Consider the following 23,366-nt stretch of genomic DNA (forward strand, 5'->3'; position numbering starts at 1 on the left):
GGAAGAGAAGCCATTTCAGAAGGTTCTCTAGCTACGACTGGATCGGTAAGAGTGGAAATAGGCAAGGGCAGTCTCGGTCTCAATCAGCTGGACAATGGGGGGAAAAATGTTGGAGGAGGATGGTATGGTTGAGCATGTCAACGAATGCAGAGAGGTCGAGGAGGACAAGGAGGGATAATGCACAATGGACACAGTCATTTGAGAATGTTATTTGTCACTTTGATTTGGGCTGTTTCAGTGTTGTGGCAGGGGTGGAGACCCAATCTAAGATTTAAACAGGGAATTGCAGGCAAGATGGGCAATGATTTGGGAATTCAATGACTTTGGAGAAGCAAGGGAGGTTGGAGATGGGGTGGTAGTTTGCAAGGACACAGAGGTCATAAGTGGATTTTTTGAGGAGGTGGATGATGATGGCAGTTTTGAAAGGGAGGGAGACAGTACCCGAGGAGAGGGAACCATTTATAATATCAGCTAGCATGGGGGCCAGGAAGGGAAGTTGGGTGGTTTAATTGTGAACCACTTCTCGCAGGAGTTCTACTTTGCAGTCTAACTGCTGCATGCTGGCAGCGAGTGCTGCTTTTACTGCCTTTTCCTGGCTGTGTCCAGAGACTGGACTAAGTGCGCTAATGCACGTTTTGGCACAGCTACAGATCAATCACGAGAACTGAGAGAGACATTTCATCTGCATCAGCTCCCAGTGGGGATGTAAAAGGCAGGAGGTAATTCAATCATTTGGATGGGTTCTTATTGATTGACTCTTGATTTATATTCTACAAAAGAAAACAACTTTCCTATTCCAAGGTGGAGTGAATTTGCTTTTGAGACAACCTCGCCCTATCTGACTTCAACCTGTCATTTTGAGATTGCCAGTAATCATATTTCTGCAGACGTTGAGGCTTCAACAGACACTGAGGCTGAAACGCCTCAGGACATGTTCCAAGTGGTTATGCCGGGATTACGCCCAACCGTACCCTCTTGCTGAACCCACCGGGGTTTGCAGGGTGAGTGCGAGAGCACGCCATTTGCATGGAGCAGTTGGGTGCAAGTGGCATAATGGATTGTTTTCCCCCATGTGGACAGAAATACTGGCACCTGCCCACCATGGGGGGTGGGTGGGTTGTCCAGGCCCCCCTCAATCCTGGCAAATGTCCCCCTCAGCCCCCTGTGAAAGGAAACCAACCTGCTTTCTTAAAAAATATAATAATTCTGCCATTTCTCCAGGTCACTTCCCTGGCCTGGACCCGACCGGTGGGACCCACATTTACCCATTTGGAGGCCGATACACCTCAACTCACTCGGTGTACAGACCTCCGTAGATACACTGGGTCTGGACTGAGGCTGGACAAGGCAAATCATAAATTTCAGGAAATGGTGGAGACCTAACTCCTGAGGAATTTTGGCCCCTTTCTAATTAGACTTCTCTGGGTCCTTTATAAAACTTACAACCTGTGCTCGCTGATCTACATTGGCTCCCGGTCCAACAACACCTTTATAAAAAAAAATTTAAAAAAAAAAGTCTCATCCTCGTGTTCAAATCCCTCCAGGGCCTCGCCCCTCCCTATCTTTGTAACCTCCTCCAGCCCCACAACCCTCCGAGATATCTGCGCTTCTCCAACCCTGGCCTCTTGTGCATCCCTCACTTCCTTCGCCCCACCATTGGCAGCCGTGCCTTCAGTGGCCTAGACCCCAAGGTCTGGAATTCCCTCCCTAAACCTCTCCATCTCTCTACCTCTCCTCCTTTAAAGACGCTGCTTAAAACCTACCTCTTTGACCAAGCGTTTGGTCATCTGTCCTAATACCGCCTTATGTGGCTCGGTGTCAAATTCTGTCTGACAACATAAGAAGTAGGAGCAGGAGTAGGCCATACGGCCCCTCGGGCCTGCTCCACCATTCAATAGGATCATGGCTGATCCGAATCTAGACTCACGTCCACTTCCCTGCCCTCTCCCCGTAACCCCTAATTCCCTTAACTGCTAGGAAACTGTCTATCTCCATTTTAAATTTATTTAATGTTGCAGCTTCCACAGCTCTCTGGGGTAGCAAATTCCATAGATTTACTACCCTCTGAGTGAAGAAGTTCCTCCTCCTCTCAGTTTTGAAAGGGCAGCCCCTTATTCTTAGATTATGCCCCCTAGTTCTAGTCTCACCCATCAGTGGAAACATCCTCACCGCATCCACCCGATCAAGCCCCCTCACAATCTTATATGTTTCGATAAGATCGCCTCTCATTCTTCTGAATTCCAATGAGTAGAGGCCCAACCTACTCGACCTTTCCTCATACGTCAACCCCCTCATCTCCGGAATCAACCGAATGAACCTTCTCTGAACCGCCTCGAGAGCAAGTATATCTTTTCTTAAATATGGAAACCAAAACTGCACGCAGTATTCCAGGTGTGGCCTCACCAATACCCTGTATAACTGCAGCAAGACTTCCCTGTTTTTATACTCCATCCCCCTTGCAATAAAAGCCAAGATTCCATTGGCCTTCCTGATCACCTGCTGCACCTGCATACTAACTTTTTGTGTTTCATGCACCAGGACCCCCAGATTCCTTTGTACTGTAGCACTTTGCAGTTTCTCTCCATTTAGATAATAACTTGCTCTTTGATTTTTTTCTGCCAAAGTGCATAACCTCACACTTTCCAATATTTTATATTCCATCTGCCAAATCTCTGCCCACTCACTTAGCCTGTCTATGTCCTTTTGCAGGTTTTTTATGTCCTCCTCACTCACTGCTTTCCCTCCCATCTTTGTATCGTCGGCAAACTTGGATATGTTGCACTCGGTCCCTTCCTCCAAATCGTTAATATAGATTGTAAAGAGTTGGGGTCCCAGCACTGACCCCTGCGGAACACCACTAGTTACTGATTGCCAGCCCGAGAACGAACCATTTATCCCAACTCTCTGTTTTCTGTTAGATAGCCAATCTTCCACCCATGCCAGTATATTACCCCCAATCCCGTGATTTTTTTTATCTTGATCAGTAATCTTTTGTGTGGAACCTTGTCAAATGCCTTTTGGAAGTCCAAATACACTACATCCACTGGTTCCCCTTTATCCACCCTGTATGTTACGTCCTCAAAGAATTCGAGCAAATTTGTCAAACATGACTTCCCCTTCATAAAACCATGCTGACTCTGTCCGATTAAATTATGTTTATCCAAATGCTCTGTTACTGTTTCCTTAATAATGGACTCCAACATTTTGCCAACCACAGATGTTAGGCTAACTGGTCTATAGTTTCCAGCTTTTTGTCTACTTCCCTTCTTAAATAAGGGTGTTACATTAGCAGTTTTCCAATCTGCCGGGACCTTTCCTGAGTCCAGGGAGTTTTGGAAAATAATCACCAATGCATCCACAATCCCTACCGCCACTTCTCTCAAGACCCTAGGATGTAGGCCATCAGGTCCGGGGGATTTATCCGCCTTGTCCCATTATTTTACCGAGTACCATCTCCTTAGTGATTTTAATCGTGTTTAGCTCCTCCCCCCCCCCCCCCCCCCCCCCCCATTGCCCCCTGTTTGTCCAGTGTTGGGATATTTTTAGTGTCCTCTACTGTAAAGACTGATACAAAATATTTGTTCAGCGTCTTTGCCATCTCCATGTTCCCCACCATTAGTTTCCCGGTCTCATCCTCTAAGGGACCAACGTTCCCTTTAGCCACCCTTTTTCTTTTTATATAGCTGTAGAAACTCTTGCTATCTGTTTTTATATTTTTTGCTAGTTTACTTTCATAATCTATCTTCCCTTTCTTAATTAATCTTTTAGTTATTGTTTGCTGGCTTTTAAATGCTTCCCAATCTTCTATCCTCCCACTAGATTTGGCTACTTTATATGCCCTTGTTTTCAGTCGGATACTATCCTTTATTACTTTACTTAGCCACGGATGGCTGTCTTTTCTTTTACTCCCCTTTTTCCTCAGTGGAATATATTTATCTTGAAAGATGTGAAATATCTCCTTGAATGTAGACCACTGCTCTTGTACCGTCTTACACTTTAATCTGTATTCCCAGTCCACTTTAGTTAATTCTACTCTCATACCTTCATAGTCTCCTTTATTTAAGCTCAGTACACTGGCTTGAGATCCAACTCTCTCACCCTCAAACTGAATTTGGAATTCAACCATATTATGGTCACTCATTCCAAGGGGATCCTTTACTAGGACATTTTTTATTAATCCTGTCTCATTACACAGGACCAGATCTAAGATTGCCTGCCCCCTGGTTGGTTCAGTTACATATTGCTCAAGGAACCCGTCCCTAATACACTCTATGAACTCTTCCTCAAGGCTGCCATGCCCAATTTGATTAGTCCAGTCAATATGAAAGTTAAAATCCCCCATGATTATAGCTGTTCCCTTATTACAAGCCCCAACTATTTCCTGATTTTATACTCCGACCAACAGAGTTGCAACTGTTAGGAGGCCTATAGACTACGCCCACTAGTGACTTTTTCTCCTTATTATTCCTTATCTCCACCCAAACTGTTTCACTATCCTGATCCTTTGACCCAATATCATTTCTGACTATTGCAGTGATTCCATCCTTGATTAACATAGCAACCCCACCTCCCTTTCCTTCCTGTCTGTCCTTCCTAATTGTCAAATACCCTTGTATGTTTAGTTCCCAGTCATGATCATCTTGCAGCCATGTTTCCGTAATGGCCACCAGATCATACCCATGTGTAGTTATTTGTACCGTCAACTCATCTATTTTGTTACGAATGCTGTGTGCATTCAGATAAAGAACTTTCAAATATGTTTTCTGACAATTTATTCCTGCTTTTACCCCTTTTACTACTTTACCTTTATCATTATACATTCTGTCCCTTCCTGACACGCTCTGGTTTTTAATTCCCCCACTGCTACCTTGCTCTATTGCCTTCTCCTCTGTCATTTTTATTTTGCGCTCTCTTAAAACCTCCCCCCCACCAATTAGTTTAAAGCCCTCTCTACAGCCCTAGTTATATGATTCGCCAGGATTCTAGTCCCAGCACTGGCCAAGTGAAGTCCGTCCCAACGGAACAGCTCTCTCTTGTCCCAGTACTGATGCCAGTGTCCCAAGAAGCAAAACCCATTTCTCCCACACCAGTCTTTGAGCCACGCATTTAACTCTCTAATTTTATTTACCCTAGCCAAATTTGCACGTGGCTCAGGTAGTAATCCAACTCTCCTGTGAAATGCCTTGGGACGTTTTACTACGTTTAAGGCGCTATATAAATGCAAGTTGACGTTACTTCTATGTTGGTGCAAGAACATTGTGGATTCATAGAAGGGTGAGTTTGAAGTTTCATCATTCAGTGTGTTTCCTTTGTTTGTGGGGAGTGTGGTTTATACCAATTATTATCACTCGTGAGCAAAGCACTAAACAACTTCTTCCCAGTTCTTAAGTCCTGTTTGTACTTGGAGCCATTAATAACTGCAGTCGGGTTTAGATGTGGGTGAGCCTAAGAGAATGTCCCAGAATTTCTCTTTAGTATATGTTAGGATGTGCTTTGGAATTCAGATCGTTTGAATGGCACGCTTCAGATTTTTTTCTCTTGGTGAATTAGCTGATAACAGATTCTAAAAAATGTATTTTTAACACTTCCTTAATGGCGAATTGCAGATATCTGCTCAAAAGAGCTGATAAATTGTTCACTGCAGAAGAAACAACTTGTACGTTGTCCTCTTAATTTGCATGATCTTCGTGTTGAGGCACTGCATTTCAAAGATAAATTGAAGGGGGATTGTGGAGTGCGACATAAAGAAAGACTTTCTATGGCGCCTTTCACGACCACCGGATGTTTCGAAGCGCTTTACAGCCAATGAAGTACTTTGAAGTGTAGTCACTGTTGTAATGTAGGAAACGCGGCAGCCAATTTGCGCACAGCAAGCTCCCACAAACAGCAATGTTATAATGACCAGATAATCTGTTTTTGTTATGTTGGTTGAGGGATAAATATTGGCCAGGACACCCATGCCAAATAATTGTGTAGGGAGCACTGTTTAAACTGCTTTTACACTGCTGCTGTTTTGAGTTCAGATTCCAGGGGACTCCACGAGCCAACTGCCAGTATGTACACGTCTAAACCCAGCTCGCTTATTCAGTTTCTTATGGGTTAGTTATGTAAACACTGGGAGACAGCTCACAGACACCGGTCTCCTGGAATCTGAAGTAAAACAGCAACAGCGTAGAAGCCGCTTCAGACTGAGGATTATGAAACGTGGGGAAGAAATTAGACCACTGATTGGAGCATGCGCCAGGCATACTGTGCTCAGGTTTTCCTGTTGTTGCTGCGGCCTAACCAGTGGTCCTTAAAGGGACTGCTGGAGGCCGCCAATAAAAAGTTGAGCTGTTTAACTTGCCTACATGTGGATTCGGGAGGAGCAAGAATTCTCCTCCTGGCTCCAAGCCACTCATGAGGGCCACTATCGACCTGCGCTTGCCCCCATCCCATTCTCTTTCCCCCCCCCCGGACCTACCTTGGGGTCACAGCTGGCCCAAATTGGTGGTGAGCTGCCTCTGGACGCCCGATTGGCTCACTGGAATTGTGCTGATGAGGCCCGATGGCCAATTTCGGACAAGCCTCGGGCTTCTGCCGCTGCTCCAAACACGCCGCCTAATTCGGGTCCGAAAACTGGCCTAATCCACCACCTAGCCCTAGGAGTCCACTGAAACACCTGCTCTGCAAGAGTCTAATATTAGATTAAAGAAGTCAAAGCGGAGAAAAGATTGGTGCCATAATGAGGATCTGCCCTAGATGTCTTTAGGATGCTTGTAAATAAGATACACAATATAATATTGACTGAATGTGTTTATCATCTCTAATGGCATAACATAAGTACTGCACATTCCTGGGCACCTCTCTCCTTTCTGTTGTGTTCAATTAAATGTCAGATAAACATTGGACACTTGGATATTCGCACAGATCTAATGTTGAAGGGCAATATTTTCTTTGGTGTTGTCTCAATGTTCTCTCCTCTGCTCCTACGACACAGACTCCTGCTGGGAGACAATTGCATAGGTAGCACTGGGTCTCCATGTGGCCATTCTTGTGTGATTGTCAATAGGAAAAGACATTTGTGTCTACAAAGACCATTACCAAGTTTCCAGACAAATGGGTCTGTCATCTGAAGTGTCACCAGACATACACAACAGATCCTGCAAATGCATTGGCAGGATAGGCGCACCAACGTCAGTGTTCTTGCTCAGGCTAACATCCCCAGCATCGAAGCTTTGACCACGCTCGATCAGCTCCGATGGGCGGGTCATATCGTCCGCATGCCCGATATGAGACTCCCGAAACAAGCGCGCTACTCTGAGCTCTGACACGGTAAGAGAGCCCCAGGTGTCAGAGGAAACTCTTCAAGGACACCCTCAAAGCCTCCTTGGAAAAATGCAACATCCCCACCGACACCTGGGAATCCCTGGCCCAAGACCGCACAAAGTGGAGGAGAAGCATCCGGGAAGGCGCCGAACACCTCGAGTCTCTTTGCTGGGAGCAAGCGGAAGCCAAGCGCAGGCAGCGCAAGGAGCGCACGTCAACCCAAGCACCCCACCCACCCGCCCCTTCAACCACCGTCTGCCCCACCTGTGACAGAGACTGTAGGTCCTGCATTGGGCTCATCAGTCACCTGAAAACTCATTTTTAATGTGGAAGCAAGTCTTCCTCGGTTCCGAGGGACTGCCTAAGAAGATGGCAACAGGCACATAATTAGCTCAATCAGATTACAGAGATCCCCTGCTATTTACACTGATGCAGCCATCAACAATTTAAATCATTGAACCAAACTGATGTTGGATAAAAAGATATTTCTTTAATTAAATAGTAAACGATGTGTTCTTGAGTGAGGTCAGCATCTTTTATTCAGAGCAGGGTAGGCTGGAATCTGTTGTGTATCGGGTTAATATAGTGGGTACACTCTGTTCTAACACTGCAACATTGAGGGGCTCGAGGGAAAAGCAAGCAATTTTTATCAGTCACCTTGACCCTGAGATGTCCTATGTCCTGGAAACACTGCAGGCTGTGTTATTTGACGTGTGTACCAGTACAGCTTGCAGCATTGCCAACACTTGTGCGCACTGCGATTTGCGGGAGCGTCTTCGAACGGTCACGATTCATGTGGAAAATGTGATTGTAGCTTTCTGCCTGTTAAAATCGTCCGGTTGAGTCACGTGCAAACCCCCCCCAGCAAACTGCAGAACACGTGAGTGACCTTGAATGTTGGCAAGTGGGGTGGGTGTGGGGGAAGGAGAGACGAGATGTTTATTCAATTTCAGGGTCTTTGGTGTTACATCGTTATGTTATCACATCGTTAAATGGAACTTCTTGTTACATTGTTATATGGAACTACTTTGGTTAGTGCATTTATACTGCTATGTGGCACACTGTGTCAGGCAGTGCACAGTGCAAGGTCGGACATCTTGTGTCACTCCGCACCATGCGGCAGCAACATCATGAAAGCACTGAGTAAAAGCTGTAAACTAAAATGAGTTAAAAGTGTATTATATATAGCAATAAGAACACAAGGAGACACAACATTTGGTTGGTGGTTGCAAGAGCCGTCACAACTGAATCATGTGACGTGAACTGACGTGTTACTGTCACCACATGACATGAACTGAAGTGTTACTGGATTTGATTTCATTGCTTTTACAATGGAAAAGCACACCCTCTGATTTGGGTGGAGTAAGCTATTTAGTATTTTTTGTTCTTCCCCTGTTGGTGTAGCACCTCCAGGTAGAGGGGCTGGAGATCCCTCAACCTCTGCCATTTCCACTGTGTGATTTTGCTATTCAGAGGTGACCGGAGAGCAGGGAGTGGACGAGGATGACTTGTTCATCATCCATTTCCCTTTGAGCATCTGGCCTGCACCCCATGTCAGTGGAAGGGTTGAGACTGGGAACTCAGTGTGCTGGGGAATTATGGGCATAGATCCACGTCTGTCATGCATAACACTGAAATAGCAGCATCCCACTCCATCTCAGAGGCACACAGCTACTTACAGATACCCTCTGAGATCTTAAAACCTTAATAACAAACCATTGAACAAATGGACAATGTGGTTTCCTGTTTCATTCTGAAACTGATATTACTGCCACAGTGCCATGTGTTTTTTTTGCTCAGAGGTTTTTATTCATGACTGTGCTTGCACGCTCTCATGTCAACAGTACCGGGCAGCAGTGGTGACTCACACCAAACGGCTACATTTCCTCAAATAGACAGAGTACCTCATCGGAAGCTGTACTCATTTTCCCGTGAGCTATCAATGCTGACAGGAGTCAGCATATACATCGCAGTGGTGTAAAAGTCACAACCTCTTGATGTCAGATCCAGAAATGTTCTGGATAGCACACTCGAACTTGAGCCAATCCGAATGGAAAGCTGCTTAGGAACAGGAGGAGGCCATTCAGCCCCTCGAGCCTGTTCTACCATTCAATTAGATCATGGCTGATCTGTATCTTAACTCCATTTACCTGCCTTGGATCCATATCCCTTAATACCCTTACCCAGTGAAAAAAATCTATCAACCTCAGTATTGAAAATTTCAATTGACCCCCAGCAATTCACAGCCTTTTGGGGGAGAGAAAGAGAGAGCTTCAGAATTACCCGCTGCTTGATGGATTCGTTTTTAGACTTCCTTAATTGCTGGTTCTAAGAGCCATACAGTATCAATGTGAAGGTTGGTTATGAGAATAGGCAGAGGATCAAAGGGAGGATGCAAACAAGAGAAGGATTGGCGACGTGATGGGATAAACACACTGCTTCCTGCTGTCTCAACTCTGAAAGCTTTTGTCCAACTCCGAAACTGTTCAGTGTGCAGAGTATGGGCAGGACGTGGGAGAACGGCTTGAATTCTGAGGTATCTCTTGCTAATGAGTTAATTTGATCAAAAACTTCACTAACTAACATCTCCAGACCATAGGATACAGAAGGATGTGGAGACATTTTTTAAATTCTGTTTGTAAAAACAAAAATCTAACTTTTTGGGTTTCTGGTTTTCAGTTTGAAAACTTCCTGACAACTCCACACAAAAAGCAGGCAAAACCAAACAGGTGGCATCCCTCCCATGGCCTCGCTACATGCTGCTGGTAGTTTAGTGATTAATAGTGTGAGCAAATAACTGGAGTCTGCAGCTGTTGAAGGAGCCCCCGCCCCCCCCCTCTCAAACACAGGCACTACCATTGTTTAAAACACTGCTGAGGTGGAAGTGCCTCTTTAATTAATCAGCCTCTCCCCACAACTTTCTGACTCGAACAGTCAGCTTGGTTTTATCTTAAATGTTTTAGGCCTTAACTGAGGGGGGAGAGCAGTGGATTGGGAACATTTTAAGATAATAGATAAAGAAATTCCCCAGAATCCTCTGCCAAGTGTTGTGAACAATGTACTCTTGTGTTGTAGAGGATTCCAGTTTCGGACACTTGCATTTTTTTCACTGGGGGAGGAGAAGAGGAAATGCTTTTGATTTGTGCAGTGCACCCTGGGAAGGATGCCATAATTGTGTCCTGTGCCAATTCTGGAACTTTCCACTGAATTTTGCCAGAATCCTGTGGAAAGTTTTTTTTTAGAACAACTATAAGGCACAAGTCAGCCTAGGTATTGTCAATTCTTTCCAAATTGCATTGTGTTTATTCTGAGCAGAGGCTGAGACTTTTCACGTGGGGTCCTGAGAAGCCTCATCCATCAAAAAAACCCCAACACTGTTAAAGTGGGGAATCCGGCGGGAAATGGAGCTGCCCCATTTTAACTGCTCCTCCACTCCTTTCCCGCCAAACGAGGAAATCGCACCTCTGGTGTTTGTGATGGTTAGTCACGCGATACATATTGTTTTAACACCAACGTACTCTGGGGAGAGCTGCTTGTTAAAGGTGGTCACGCTGCAGACATCCCTGGATCGATTTATCGATCAGTTTATTAAAAGACTGACAAACTGACGATGCGTTCTCTCTTCACAGATCCACTTTCAGGATCTCGAGCGTGCGGACTGGTTAAACAAGGTAGGAACTGTTTCTTTAATGACTTTCTTTGAGTGTGAGGAGCTTCTGCCTGTGCAATGGAGGGTTGTTCCTGCAGGGATGCTGTACAAGGTGAAACCAGATCACGTCACTGACTACAACTCCCATCTACAGCTGATGTCATAGAGTCATAACAGCACAGAAGGAGGCCATTCGGCCCATCATAAGAACATAAGAAATAGGAGCAGGAGTAAGCCAATCGGCCCCTCGAGCCTGCTCCGCCATTCAATAAGATCATGGCTGATCTGATCCTAACTGCCAATCTACTATCACAGAACCATCTCCTGAATCTAACAGAATTAGACACACGAAATAGGAGCAGGATCAGGCTACACGGCCCCTGGGCCCACTCCGCTACCCACAGGGCCATGACCGATCCGAACCTAGACTCATGTCCAAATTCCTGCCCGCTCCCCGTAACCCTTAATTCCCTTTACTTCTAGGAAACTGTCTATTTCTGTTTTAAATTTATGTAATGATGTAGCTTCTACAGCTTTTTGGGGCAGCATATTCCATGGACCTACCACCCTCTGAGTGAAGTAGTTCCTCCTCATCTCTGTTTTGAAAGAGCAGCCCCTTATTCTAAGACTATGCCCCCTAGTTCTAGTTTCACCCATCATCGGGAACATCTTCCCCGCGTCCACCCGATCCAACCCCTTCACAACCTTATATGTTTCAATAAGATCGCCTCTCATTCTTCTGAACTCCAATGAGTAGAGTCCCAATCTACTCAACCTCTCCTCATCCCCGGGATTAACCGAGTGAACCTTCTTTGTACTGACTCGAGAGCAAGTATGTCCTTTCTTAAGTATGGACACCAAAACTGTACGCAGTATTCCAGGTGCGGTCTCACCAATACCTTGTACAACTGAAGCAATACCTCCCTATTTTTATATTCTATCCCCCTAGCAATGAAAGCCAACATTCCATTGGCCTTCTTAATCACTTGCTGCACCTGCATACTAACCTTTTGAGTTTCGTGCACCAGGACCCCCAGATCCCTTTGTACTTCAGTACTTTCCAGTTTCTTGCCATTAAGATAATAACTTGCTCTACGATTTTTCCTGCCAAAGTGCATAACCTCACACTTTCCAGTATTGTATTCCATCTGCCAAATCTCTGCCCACTTACTTAGCCTGTCTATGTCCCCTTGCAGGTTTTTTATGTCCTCCTCACTCACTACTTTCCCTCCCATCTTAGTATCATCTGCAAACTTTGATATGTTACACTCGGTCCCCTCCTCCAAATCGTTAATATAGATTGTAAAGAGTTGGGGACCCAGCACTGACCCCTGCGGAACACCACTAGTTACTGATTGCCAGTCTGAGAATGAACCATTTATCCCAACTCTCTGCCTTCTGTTAGATAGCCAATCCTCTATCCATGCCAGAATATTACCCCCAATCCCGTGATTTTTTATCTTAAGCAATAATCTTTTGTGTGGCACCTTGTCAAATGCCTTTTGGAAGTCTAAATACACTACGTCCACTGGTTCCCCTTTATCCACCCTATATGTTACTTCCTCAAAGAACTCCAGCAAATTTGTCAAACATGACTTCCCCTTCGAGTCCGTGCCGGCTCTCTAGAGCAATCCAGTCAGTCCCATTCCCCTGCTCTATCCCCGTAACCCTGCAAGTTTATTTCCCTCATGTGCCTATCCAGTCTCCCCTTGAAAATATTGAGTGTCTCCGCTTCCACCACTTCCGTCAGCAGCGAGTTCCAGGTCCTCACCACTCGCTGTGTAAAAAAGTTTTTCCTCACGTCCCCCCTGTATCTCTTGCCCAAAACCATAAATCTGTGTCCCCTAGTCCTTGTACCATCAACTAGTGGGAACAGCCTTTCCCCGTCTAGCCTATCCAAACCCGTCATAATCTTGTACACCTCTATCAAATCACCCCTCAACCTCCTTTGCTCTAATGAAAACAAATCCAGCTTCTCCAACCTGTCCTTGTAGCTAAGATGCCCCCATCCCCGGAACCATTCTGGTGAATCTCCTCTGCACCCTCTCAAGGGCCTTCACATCCTTCCTAAAGTGTGGTGACCAGAACTGGACGCAATACTCCAGTTGTGGCCTAACCAGCGCTTTATAAAGGTTCAGCATAACTTCGCTACTGTGCGCCAATGTGATGAATTCAGCTGGGAAAAGACGTGCAATTTAATCCGATTTAAAATTTTCAGTTTTTATTAAATGTATTTACTTTTATTTGTTTAGTTTTTTAAATAAAATGTTCCCTTAATTGAATCCACACACGTGACATGTCCTTTGAATAAGTGATCAGGGCAAAGTATGACAGCCTACTAAAAGAGTTAGCGGTTTTTAAACGGATCAATAGAGTAATGAAAAGGAACAAGTCTTCAAGCCAACTTGAGAATTAGGAGATTGTTCTGTTTATATTTTTCTCTTGTTAAGTAATTAGGATAAGCAAATACTCCAGTTCACAGTCTGACCTTGGTTTGGGTGTGGTGCAGGACAAATGCTTTCTTTGTACAGAGGGATTTATTTGTGTGTTGAACACATGGCTCCAAGCACTCTCTTCCACTTGGGAGGCCGGGGCTTTTCCAGGCAGTGAATGCCTGTAAAGATCCTGTGTCACGGCTACTCTGTGTACAGTTGACAACCACTTCCACTGGAGTGAAAAGGTAGCTCTTGGTTTGTCTTGCATTTTTCCGCTCGATATTTTCTTCGGGCTCAGTGCTACAACCCATTCCTGTATGCTCTTACTCCTTACTAACTGGAGTGTGCCTTTACCCACCCAATATGTAGGTGAGAACAGGGGTTGAACAGCGTAGCCTTGTTACTGTATTCTGGGTAACTGTCCATGTGAGCTTGCGTTACTTCCTTCACTTCAGTACGCTGAAGAATGAAGTCTATCAGACTGTGGCTCAGGCTATAAAATAGCAGATTATTGAACAGTAAACGGGTAAATGAACAGTTGGACGCTACAGTAATTACAAACTTTACTATTCTCCACGGAACACCAAATACAAAGGCGCTCTGCCTGTGCTAACAGGCAATACAAGACTGACCTTTGTTACATAGCTGTCTGGTACCATGGAGTCTCTGACCTGTTTAATCGCTGTCGGCTTCAGAACGTCCACCTCAGATGTATCATTCAACATCACTTGAAGGTACATTAAAGCAAAGGACTTATCTCTCACACAACTACATTAAGTGTCGAGCCATTGATCGCATTCAAAACCGTGCTTGCTGGCACAAATACAGCTGTCAAGGGGATGCCTGAGTCTTAAAGCTCTGATTTTAACCTGTCAATGGAGTGTAAAATCAGGCGGGGTATAAAATGGGCATCCGACCCAAACCCACTCTCCCCACCAGGCAGGTGAGGTTAAAATCAGGGCTTTTGTCCCTGGATACACAACTCCGGTTAGCCCTGGTTAAGTTGCTCAGGTTTTTTTTGACCAGCAAAATAAGGAGTGAAGTCTTCAATGTTTCAGCAGCACGAGGAAGCTCTGGGGAGTTTTCAAGGCTCTGGGGCTCATTGATACAAACTGATTACTCTTCCACAGGTGGGAGAAGCATGTTGTCTAGGGTGTGGTGGCAGAGGTTCATGTCTGTACCTGAGATTGCTCACACACGAGTGACCAATCTCGGCCTGGGAAGGGGCTGACCAGATGTTTGCTTCCCCTTCGGGGAGAGAAGTAAATTTGGAGGGCGAGTTTTCACTGGACTGCTCTCACACATGTTGCCTAGCAACCAGTTACTAAGCAACCTGGAGTCCTAAAAGAAAATTGTTTGACTGTCCTGTCAGCTAGGGAAGATGCATGGGATAGGTTTAAAGAAGAAGGCAAACAATAACTTGCAAAAAAATCATGTTGCCTGGGGCTAAGTGCGATTATTAGATCCAAGAGTAAATTCACAAATGTTGCAATCTAACAGAGACTTTTATCGGTAGGTTCTGCAGCAAGCATGGCCGTTTGTTGGCCAGTATCTGGAGAAGCTGTTGGTGAACACCATCGCTCCCATTATTCGGAGTTCAAACAACCACCTGCAAACATTTGCCTTCACAAAAGTCGGCTTTGGAGTGAAGGTAATTTAATATCTCTGCAATTTAAATAGTGTTCCTCTAACGAGCGTTAATTCCTACGTAGCTTGTGTCCGTGAATTTCTTCAGTGTACATTTAAAGAGCAAATAGGTGTCAACCTTTTTGCTGCATCTCCCCCTAATTTTCTCCCCTTCTGAAGGTGCTGACTGACTCTGCACAACAGTTCCATGCGCACCCTCGTGTACCTTGCTTAAGTGGCAGTTCTTCTCGTCTGAGCCTTGACCGTGAGTGTCGGCAGGCTGTTTGACTGTAGAGTGCATCACACCTGAGTCCAAGCCTGTCCTCATTTGACAACCACACGTTTGTCCTTCCAAACTTGGGTTGTGCGTGGAGAGAACATTTTGAGCTGTCTAACACACTGAGGTGAAGTACTGGTGGCTTTAAAACGTACCCAGTCTGATAAAACCACACGCAGGAAGTGTGCCTCTGCAGCTTCCTCCCATTATTGACGAAAATAAAAATCTGCTGAGGTTTCAGCAGAATGCAGCCTCCATTATTAATGTATGTGTAGATTTCCAGATACCCATCAGGATGATTCGGTCAATGACGGATGTGCCAAATAAACGCACAAACCAAATGAGTGACTCATTTCCATCGGAAAGAAATATCATACTGGGATATGTCCCAGGGAACCATTTACACAGCAGAGGGCTCACCATGGTGGGCCATTGGCCCTGGTCACCCTCCAGTACATTATCATGGTGGATCATGGGCACTGGTCACCCTCCAGTACCTCATCATGGGCACTGGCCACCCTCCAGTACCTTATCATTGGCACTGGTCACCCTCCAGTACATTATCATGGTGGACCATGGGCACTGGTCACCCTCCAGTACATTATCATTGTGGGTCATGGGCACTGGTCACTCTCCAGTACATTATCATGGTGGGTCATGGGCACTGGTCACTCTCCAGTACATTATCATGGTGGACCATGGGCACTGGTCACCCTCCAGTACATTATCATTGTGGGTCATGGGCACTGGTCACTCTCCAGTACATTATCATGGTGGGTCATGGGCACTGGTCACTCTCCAGTACATTATCATGGTGGACCATGGGCACTGGTCACTCTCCAGTACATTATCATGGTGTGTCATGGGCACTGGTCACCCTCCAGTACATTATCATGGTGGGTCATGGGCACTGGTCACTCTCCAGTACATTATCATGGTGGGTCATGGGCACTGGTCACTCTCCAGTACATTATCATGGTGGACCATGGGCACTGGTCACCCTCCAGTACATTATCATGGTGTGTCATGGGCACCGGTCACCCTCCAGTACATTATCATGGGCACTGGTCACCCTCCAGTACATTATCATGGTGGGTCATGGGCACTGGTCACCCTCCAGTACATTATCATGGTGGGTCATGGGCACCGGTCACCCTCCAGTACATTATCATGGACACTGGTCACCCTCCAGTACATTATCATGGTGGGTCATGGGCACCGGCCACCCTCCAGTACATTATCATGGTGGACCATGGGCACTGATCACCCTCCAGTACATTATCATGGTGTGTCATGGGCACTGGTCACCCTCCAGTACATTATCATGGGCACTGGTCACCCTCCAGCACATTATCATGGTGGGTCATGGGCACTGGTCACCCTCCAGTACATTATCATGGACACTGGTCACCCTCCAGTACATTATCATGGTGGGTCATGGGCACTGGCCACCCTCCAGTACATTATCATGGTGGGTCATTGGCACTGGTCACTCTCCAGTACATTATCATGGTGGATCATGGGCACTGGTCACTCTCCAGTACCTTTATCATGGCGGCCATTACTCGGGTGCGAATCTAGGTGGTGAATGTCGCCATTTTTTTTTGACCACAGGGACCATGACTGCTGAGCATGACTCGGTCTTCACCCGATGTTTATCACGTCCACTTTCCCGCAGGAGTCACTGGATAGTATGAACCCTGGCCCATATACCCCTCCATCGCAGCGCGTTGAGGTCAATTGTTAACACTCTGACTCCTGTCCCGGTGGAGACCGCTAACTCGGCACCGACCACGAAATGAATCTGGGGCCTTCAGCTGTTCGCTTGCTAAATTTGAGGAGCCATCAAGGGAGCTTTTACTGTAAGCAGCGGAAGCCTGTTTACTGCAGACCCAACGAGTTGAAATAGGTTCCAAATATATCAAGGAAACGATAGTTGTTCAGGTGTATGTAGCTGACTGGGGATTTGATCATGCCTCTGAAATGTCTTTCAGCCTCTGAAGGTTCATGGAGTTCAGGTGCATACAGGTACAGACAAACGGCAGGTCACACTTGACCTGCATATCAGGTAACTGACTCACTGTTCAATTCCGCTTTCCTGCTTAAGCTCCAAGGGCAGAGCTCCTTGCATGTAGAAGCACATGATGGCTGTCATATTTATAATTTATTTGCCTGTTCCTGCTTGATATCCAGTGCACCGCCCAGTCCCTCTGATGTTGGTCCTTTGTTTTTCTATTCCTTCACAACTGCTTTCTGAAAAACTGGGGTGCATCGGTGAAATATTACCCCATTTTTAAAAGCTACTCCCAGGCCTCTGCCAATGCTGCTGGGGGAGGGAAAGGGGCATTCAGGGGAGACTCACCTATCCAACCTTCTCTCTCACAGCCTATGTTCTTGGACCAGGGGTTCACTGTGTGGGAAGTGCGGGCCTAACCCATGTTCTGCCCCTCTGTACTCCCACTCGCCAACAAGCAGCCCCTCAGCTGTGCAGTGAGCACACTGGGTGCAGTGGGCAGTAAATGAAAGGGTACATGGCATCACTTCACTGATACTGTAGTGTTGACAGTTTTTAAATCTAGAAGCATGTAGGCAAATATATGCAACACCATAATTTATAATATATCTAACTCCATATGCAGGAAACTGCCCATCTGTGAATACTTAGAGATTTGAATTTATCTGTGAGCCTCTGGTATGTGACCTGCATTAATTTTGGTTACTTTCATTTCCCAAAGTCATTACTACATTGATTCTCAAATTACTTTATGACCAGTGCCGCCGAGGGATCCTGCTTGATTAATAGTTGCATAATGTTTAACAATGATATAACCTAATAGCTGCATCTCCATTGACTGAATCTTACCACTAAATGTAAGTGAAATAGTCCTGACTGGTGAGGCGGCTGCATGCTTGTGAGCAGAATGGCAATGAACTGAATAGCAAATGGTGAAGGAAAGTGGATGATGGACGCAAGAGGTGCCAAGACCTTGTTAACGCAACAATTACTCTGTACTACTTCTAACTTCTTGCTGTTTTGTACTGGTAAGTGTGTTATGAACTTGCTATGTGGTTGTCCAGATTTTTTTTTTTTAAAGGAGGCGGATCACCATAAAGCAAATTAGCACGGTCACAGGGGTGGGTGGGTGTGGGGGGGCGGTGGCGGTGGAGAGAGAGAGAGAGAGAGGCCAGGATGAATTGGTGAGAAATGGACAACAGTTTACCTCATGGTACAATTTTCTATCGGGAACAACAGGAAACAAGAGCCTTGCCATGTATTGCGATTGATCATGTGCACTTCGGAGAAGTTTTTATTGGACTAGTTGCCAACGTGCGCAGGGTCATGTAATATATCCAAGTTTGCTGATGATACAAAGCTGGGTGGGAATGTAAGTTGTGAGGAGGATGCAAAGAGGCTTCAAGGGGATATAGACAGGCTAAGTGAGTGGGAAAGAAATGGAATATAATGTGGTGAAATGTGAAGTTATCCACTTTGGTAGGAAAAATAGAAAAGCAGAGTATTTTTTAATTGGTGAGAGATTGGGAAATGTTGGTGTTCAGAGGGACCTGGGTGTCCTTGTACACGAATCACTGAAAGTTAACTTGGAGGTACAGCAAGCAAATAGGAAAGCAAATGGTATGTTGGCCTTTATTACAAGAGGATTTCAGTGTAAGAGTAAAGACATCTTACTGCAATTATATAGGGTCCTGGTGAGACCACACCTGGGGTACTGTGTACAGTTTTGGTCTCCTTACCTAAGGAAGGATATACTTGCCATAGAGGGAGTGCAACGAAGGTTCACCAGACTGGTTCCTGGGATGGGGGGATTGTCCTATGAGGACAGATTGAGTAGACTAGGCCTATATTCTCTGGCGTTTAAAAGAATGAGGTGTGATCTCATTGAAACATAGAAAATTCTTACAGGGATTGACAGGGTAGATGCAGGGGGGATGTTTCCCCTGGCTGGGGAGTCTAGAACCAGGGGTCACAGTCTCAGGATAAGGGGTCGGCCATTTCGGACTGAGATGAGGAGAAATTTCTTCACTCAGAGGGTGGTGAATCTTTGCAATTCTCTACCCCAGAGGGCTGTGGAGGCTCAGTCATTGAGTATATTCAAGACAGAGGTTGATAGATTTTTGGATACTAGGGGAATCGAGGGATATGGGGATAGTGCAGGAAAGTGGAGTTTTTGGTAGATGATCAGCTATGATCTTACTGAATGGCGGAGCAGGCTCGAGGGACCAAATGGCCTGCTCCTGCTCCTATTTCTTATGTTCAATCCCAAGGATAATCTCTAGGCACTGGTAGTAATCAATGGTCACAGTCAAGTTATTGTTCCCTGGTGTTGGTGACAGGATAGACTCAAACAAAGGAGATTCTGTGTCTATGTTTAGGCTACACAATATCTGTTGGCTTTGCTTCACATGAAAACAATTTTATTTTATATAGTGAAAGCAGGCCTGTGCTACCATATCTTAGGCCCACAAGGAATCTACCCCAGCAACGACATGAGACATCATGGGAATATTTGGTACTGCTGCCTGCCTGAATGTGTAGTCACCCATAACCATCAACAGGATACCCATGGCTGTGATGCTATATGTATATGGGGCTGACCACATCGCATACACGACCATGAGTAATGTAGACAGCTGACCTCACTCGATTTCGTGAGGTCAGCTCTTTTTAGTATGTTCTGTACATGTTGGCCTAGGCGCAGGGCGTGTGATTGATGCGAAGCCACATGGGTGGGCAAAAAATCTTCAACCCTTTCAAAAAGTTGAAAGTAATATTTAAATATTTGTCGGGCTTGCCAACGTGTGTAGGGTGGAAAGAAGTGGCAGGCCAAAAGCAAGGGAAAGCTAACTTAACGTGAAGGCACCAAACCGTGTTGATGGGTAAGTGACGGAGCGGCGAAGCATTCAATTCTCTTTGGCTGGCGAATTAGCACTCCAGAGCACCCTCCCCACAGATGGCGGTGCACCATGCCTGGTGGGAGGTGGCAACCAGTCTAACGCTGTGTGCAGTATCTGCAGACCCTGGGAACAGATGCAGGAGAAAACGGCACTCTAAGGAATCTGGCAAGATAAGACTACTCAATAGTGCCATGTATCAGGCATGGCCCAAGTAAAAATCAAAAAAATCAAAATCAACTTTTATTGTCATTGTTAGTGCACAAGTGCAGTACAACAAAATGTAGGCTTGCGGCTCCCGAGAGTGTACATTTAGATTAAGACATTTAAACATTCAACATACATTTGGCTTGTAATACATTAACATAAACATAACCATAATAAAGTGCATTGGCAGATGTGCAGGCTTTAGAGTTTATTTGTGGAGTTCAGTAGGATGACAGCCCTGGGAAAGAAGCTGTTCCTAAATCTGGTCGTTCGGGTGCGAATGTATCTGTAGCGTCTCCCAGATGGCAGGAGGGCAAACAGACTGTGGCTGGGGTGGGTAGGGTCTTTGATGATGGACCGTGACCTCCGTAGACAGCGTTTCTGGTATATGTGCTCTATGGTCGGTAGCCGGGTGCCGGTAATGCGTTGGGCAGTTTTGACTACCCGCTGCAGGGCTTTCCGGTCATAGTAGCTACAGCTGCCATACCATACTGTGATACAGTTTGTCAGGATGCTCTCTATAGTGCAGCGGTAAAAGTTAGAGAGGATCAGGGGTGACAGGTTACATCCCTTCAGCCTCCTTAGGAAATATAGGTGCTGCTGGGCCTTCTTCACCAGAGAGGAGGTATTGAGGGACCAGGAGAGGTCTTCCGTGATGTGGACTCTGAGGAACTTAAAGCTGTCCACCCTTTCCACCACAGCCCCATGGATGTGGATGGGGGTGTGACTTCCGCCTTTAGACTTCCTGAAGTCCACAATGATTTCTTTGGTTTTCTTGATGTTAAGGGCCAGGTTGTTATCGGCGCACCACTTCACGAGATGCTGGACCTCCTCCCTGTAGGCTGACTCATCGTTGTTGGTGATCTGGCCTACTACCATGGTATCATCCGCAAACTTGATGATGGTGTTGGAACCATGAACAGCCACACAGTCGTGGGTGAAGAGTAGGGTTGCAAAATTCTGGGAATTTTTAAAAGAGGAAACTTTCCATGGGAATTTTCGGGAATTTAGAGTTTTTTTGCACACTGATGGTTTTTGTCTCTGACCCTTATATTATCTTTGTCGTCAAAATAGACATACTGTTCCATACAAATAAAAACAGGCTTTCAAAACTTTATTTAGGTTATAATTTTGAACTTTCTTGAACCCCCACAAAAAAGACCCATCTAAAATAAAATAAAAAGAGCGTCAGCTTATTTAGCCTGTAATTTGTCCTTATTTTGTCCCTTTGAGTCTTCTACTCATGAGTCTTCTGAGTCTTCTACTCCTCATTGCTCCTCCTGATTCTCTGACTCTGGCTCTGACGTGTCCATTTCCTCCTCTGTGTCAGTGTCTAGCTGTGTGGTGGACACTTCTGTATCTGGCTCAATAAGTTGCAGGTTCGCCCGGATAGCCACCAGTTTCTCCACTCTCTTGTTAGTCAGCCTGTTGCGCACCTTTGTATGCGTATTCCCAAAAAGTGACCAGTTTCGTTCAGAGGCCGCTGATGAAGGTGGGATTTGGAGTATCACCGATGCAATAGGTGACAGGGCCTCAGATGCACAAAGTCCCTTCCACCAGGTATGTGCACTGATATGCTTGCATGATTCCCATATCCCATCCCCATTCCAAAGACTTTGCTTGGTAGAGAACTTTGCCAGACTTCCCAGAACTTTGCCCACATCCAGATTGAGATAGTGTGAGAGGGTAGAAATCACACTGTAAGCGCTGTTGATCTGTTCTCCAGAAAGTATTGGTCTCCCGACATGCTTTGGGTCCAGCATGTATGCTGCAGCATGAATCGGCTTGACACAAAATTCTTGACGCGTCTATGAATTGAACAATTGCCTTCTCCTCTGCTTTGAGCAGCAGGGATGTGGGTAGGGCAATGCTGATTTGTTCTTTTAAATCAGTAAAAAGCCTGAGAACATCTGACAAGACAGCGTCATCTCCTTCAATCTGAGCAATTGCAGATGCTACTGGTGAGAGTAGTTTAAGGCTGCTAACCACTCTCTCCCAACACACATCATCCAGCAGTATTTTCTTGATGGTGGTTTCCATATCCCCAGACTGGGATATTGCCATTTCTTGCAGCGACTCCTTACCCTCCAGAAGGCTGTTGTACATTATGACAACACCACCCCATCTAGTGTTGTTGGGCAGCTTCAGTGTGGTGTTCTTGTTCTTTGTCATTTGCTTGGAGTTGTAGGTTGCTGCAACTACCTGTTTTCCCCTGACATACTTAACAACTTGCTTGGCTCTCTTGTACAGTGCTTCCATGGTTCTCAAACCCATGATGTCCTTGAGGAGCAGGTTAAGCCCATGAGCTGCGCACCCAATAGACGTAATATGAGGGTAGGCCTCCTCCACTTGAGCCCAAGCAGCCTTCATATTCGCAGCATTGTCAGTGACTACTGCAAAGACCTTTTGTGATCCAAGATCGTTGATGACCGCTTTCAGCTCATCAGCAATGTATGTGCCTGTGTGTCTGTTGTCCTTCGCTATCGTTTCTTTGAGCTTTCCTTGGACTCTGTTATACTCAGCCTCCAGCAAATCAGTAGACAAAGCATGTCTGGTGGGAGGACAGTATGCAGGGCGAATAACATTGAAAAATCTCTTCCAGTACACATTGGCTGTGAGCATGAGGGGTGAGCCTGTTGCATATACAGCTCGAGCAAGGCACTCATCTGCATTCTTCTGGCTATGGTTATCCATTGTATCAAAGAACCTTCCAAGTGGGCCAGGAGTTGCTGATGATCAGGAGCCTGATGCTGAATGAGAACCATCATCTTCTTGAATGGAAGCAGAGGAACTCTGGGCTGACTGCTGTGAGCTTTGAGTGAAGTTGTTGCATTTGGATAAATGCTGCTGCATCTTTGTGGCATTCTTTACATATGGCTTTCTACAGTGTTTGCACATGTACACAGTCTTTCCATCTTTAATGCCTGGGGTAAAATGCTTCCACACATCCGAC

The 23,366-nt window shown here is 45.7% G+C and overlaps 1 protein-coding gene across 1 annotated transcript in view; it reads left to right on the top strand.

Annotated features, from left to right (window-relative positions):
- Window positions 1-23,366, top strand: part of esyt1a (extended synaptotagmin-like protein 1a) — a 145,228-nt gene that overhangs the window by 50,404 nt on the left and 71,458 nt on the right. Inside the window, exons 2-4 of the mRNA XM_085972867.1 lie at window positions 10,938-10,979; window positions 14,909-15,043; window positions 17,290-17,363. Coding sequence (XP_085828993.1) covers window positions 10,938-10,979; window positions 14,909-15,043; window positions 17,290-17,363 — 251 coding nt within the window. The remainder of the gene's footprint in view (window positions 1-10,937; window positions 10,980-14,908; window positions 15,044-17,289; window positions 17,364-23,366) is intronic.

Source organism: Somniosus microcephalus, chromosome 33 (assembly GCF_052327205.1).
Source record: "Somniosus microcephalus isolate GS21.2 chromosome 33, FLI_Smic_1.0, whole genome shotgun sequence".
Classification (NCBI taxonomy): domain Eukaryota; kingdom Metazoa; phylum Chordata; class Chondrichthyes; order Squaliformes; family Somniosidae; genus Somniosus; species Somniosus microcephalus.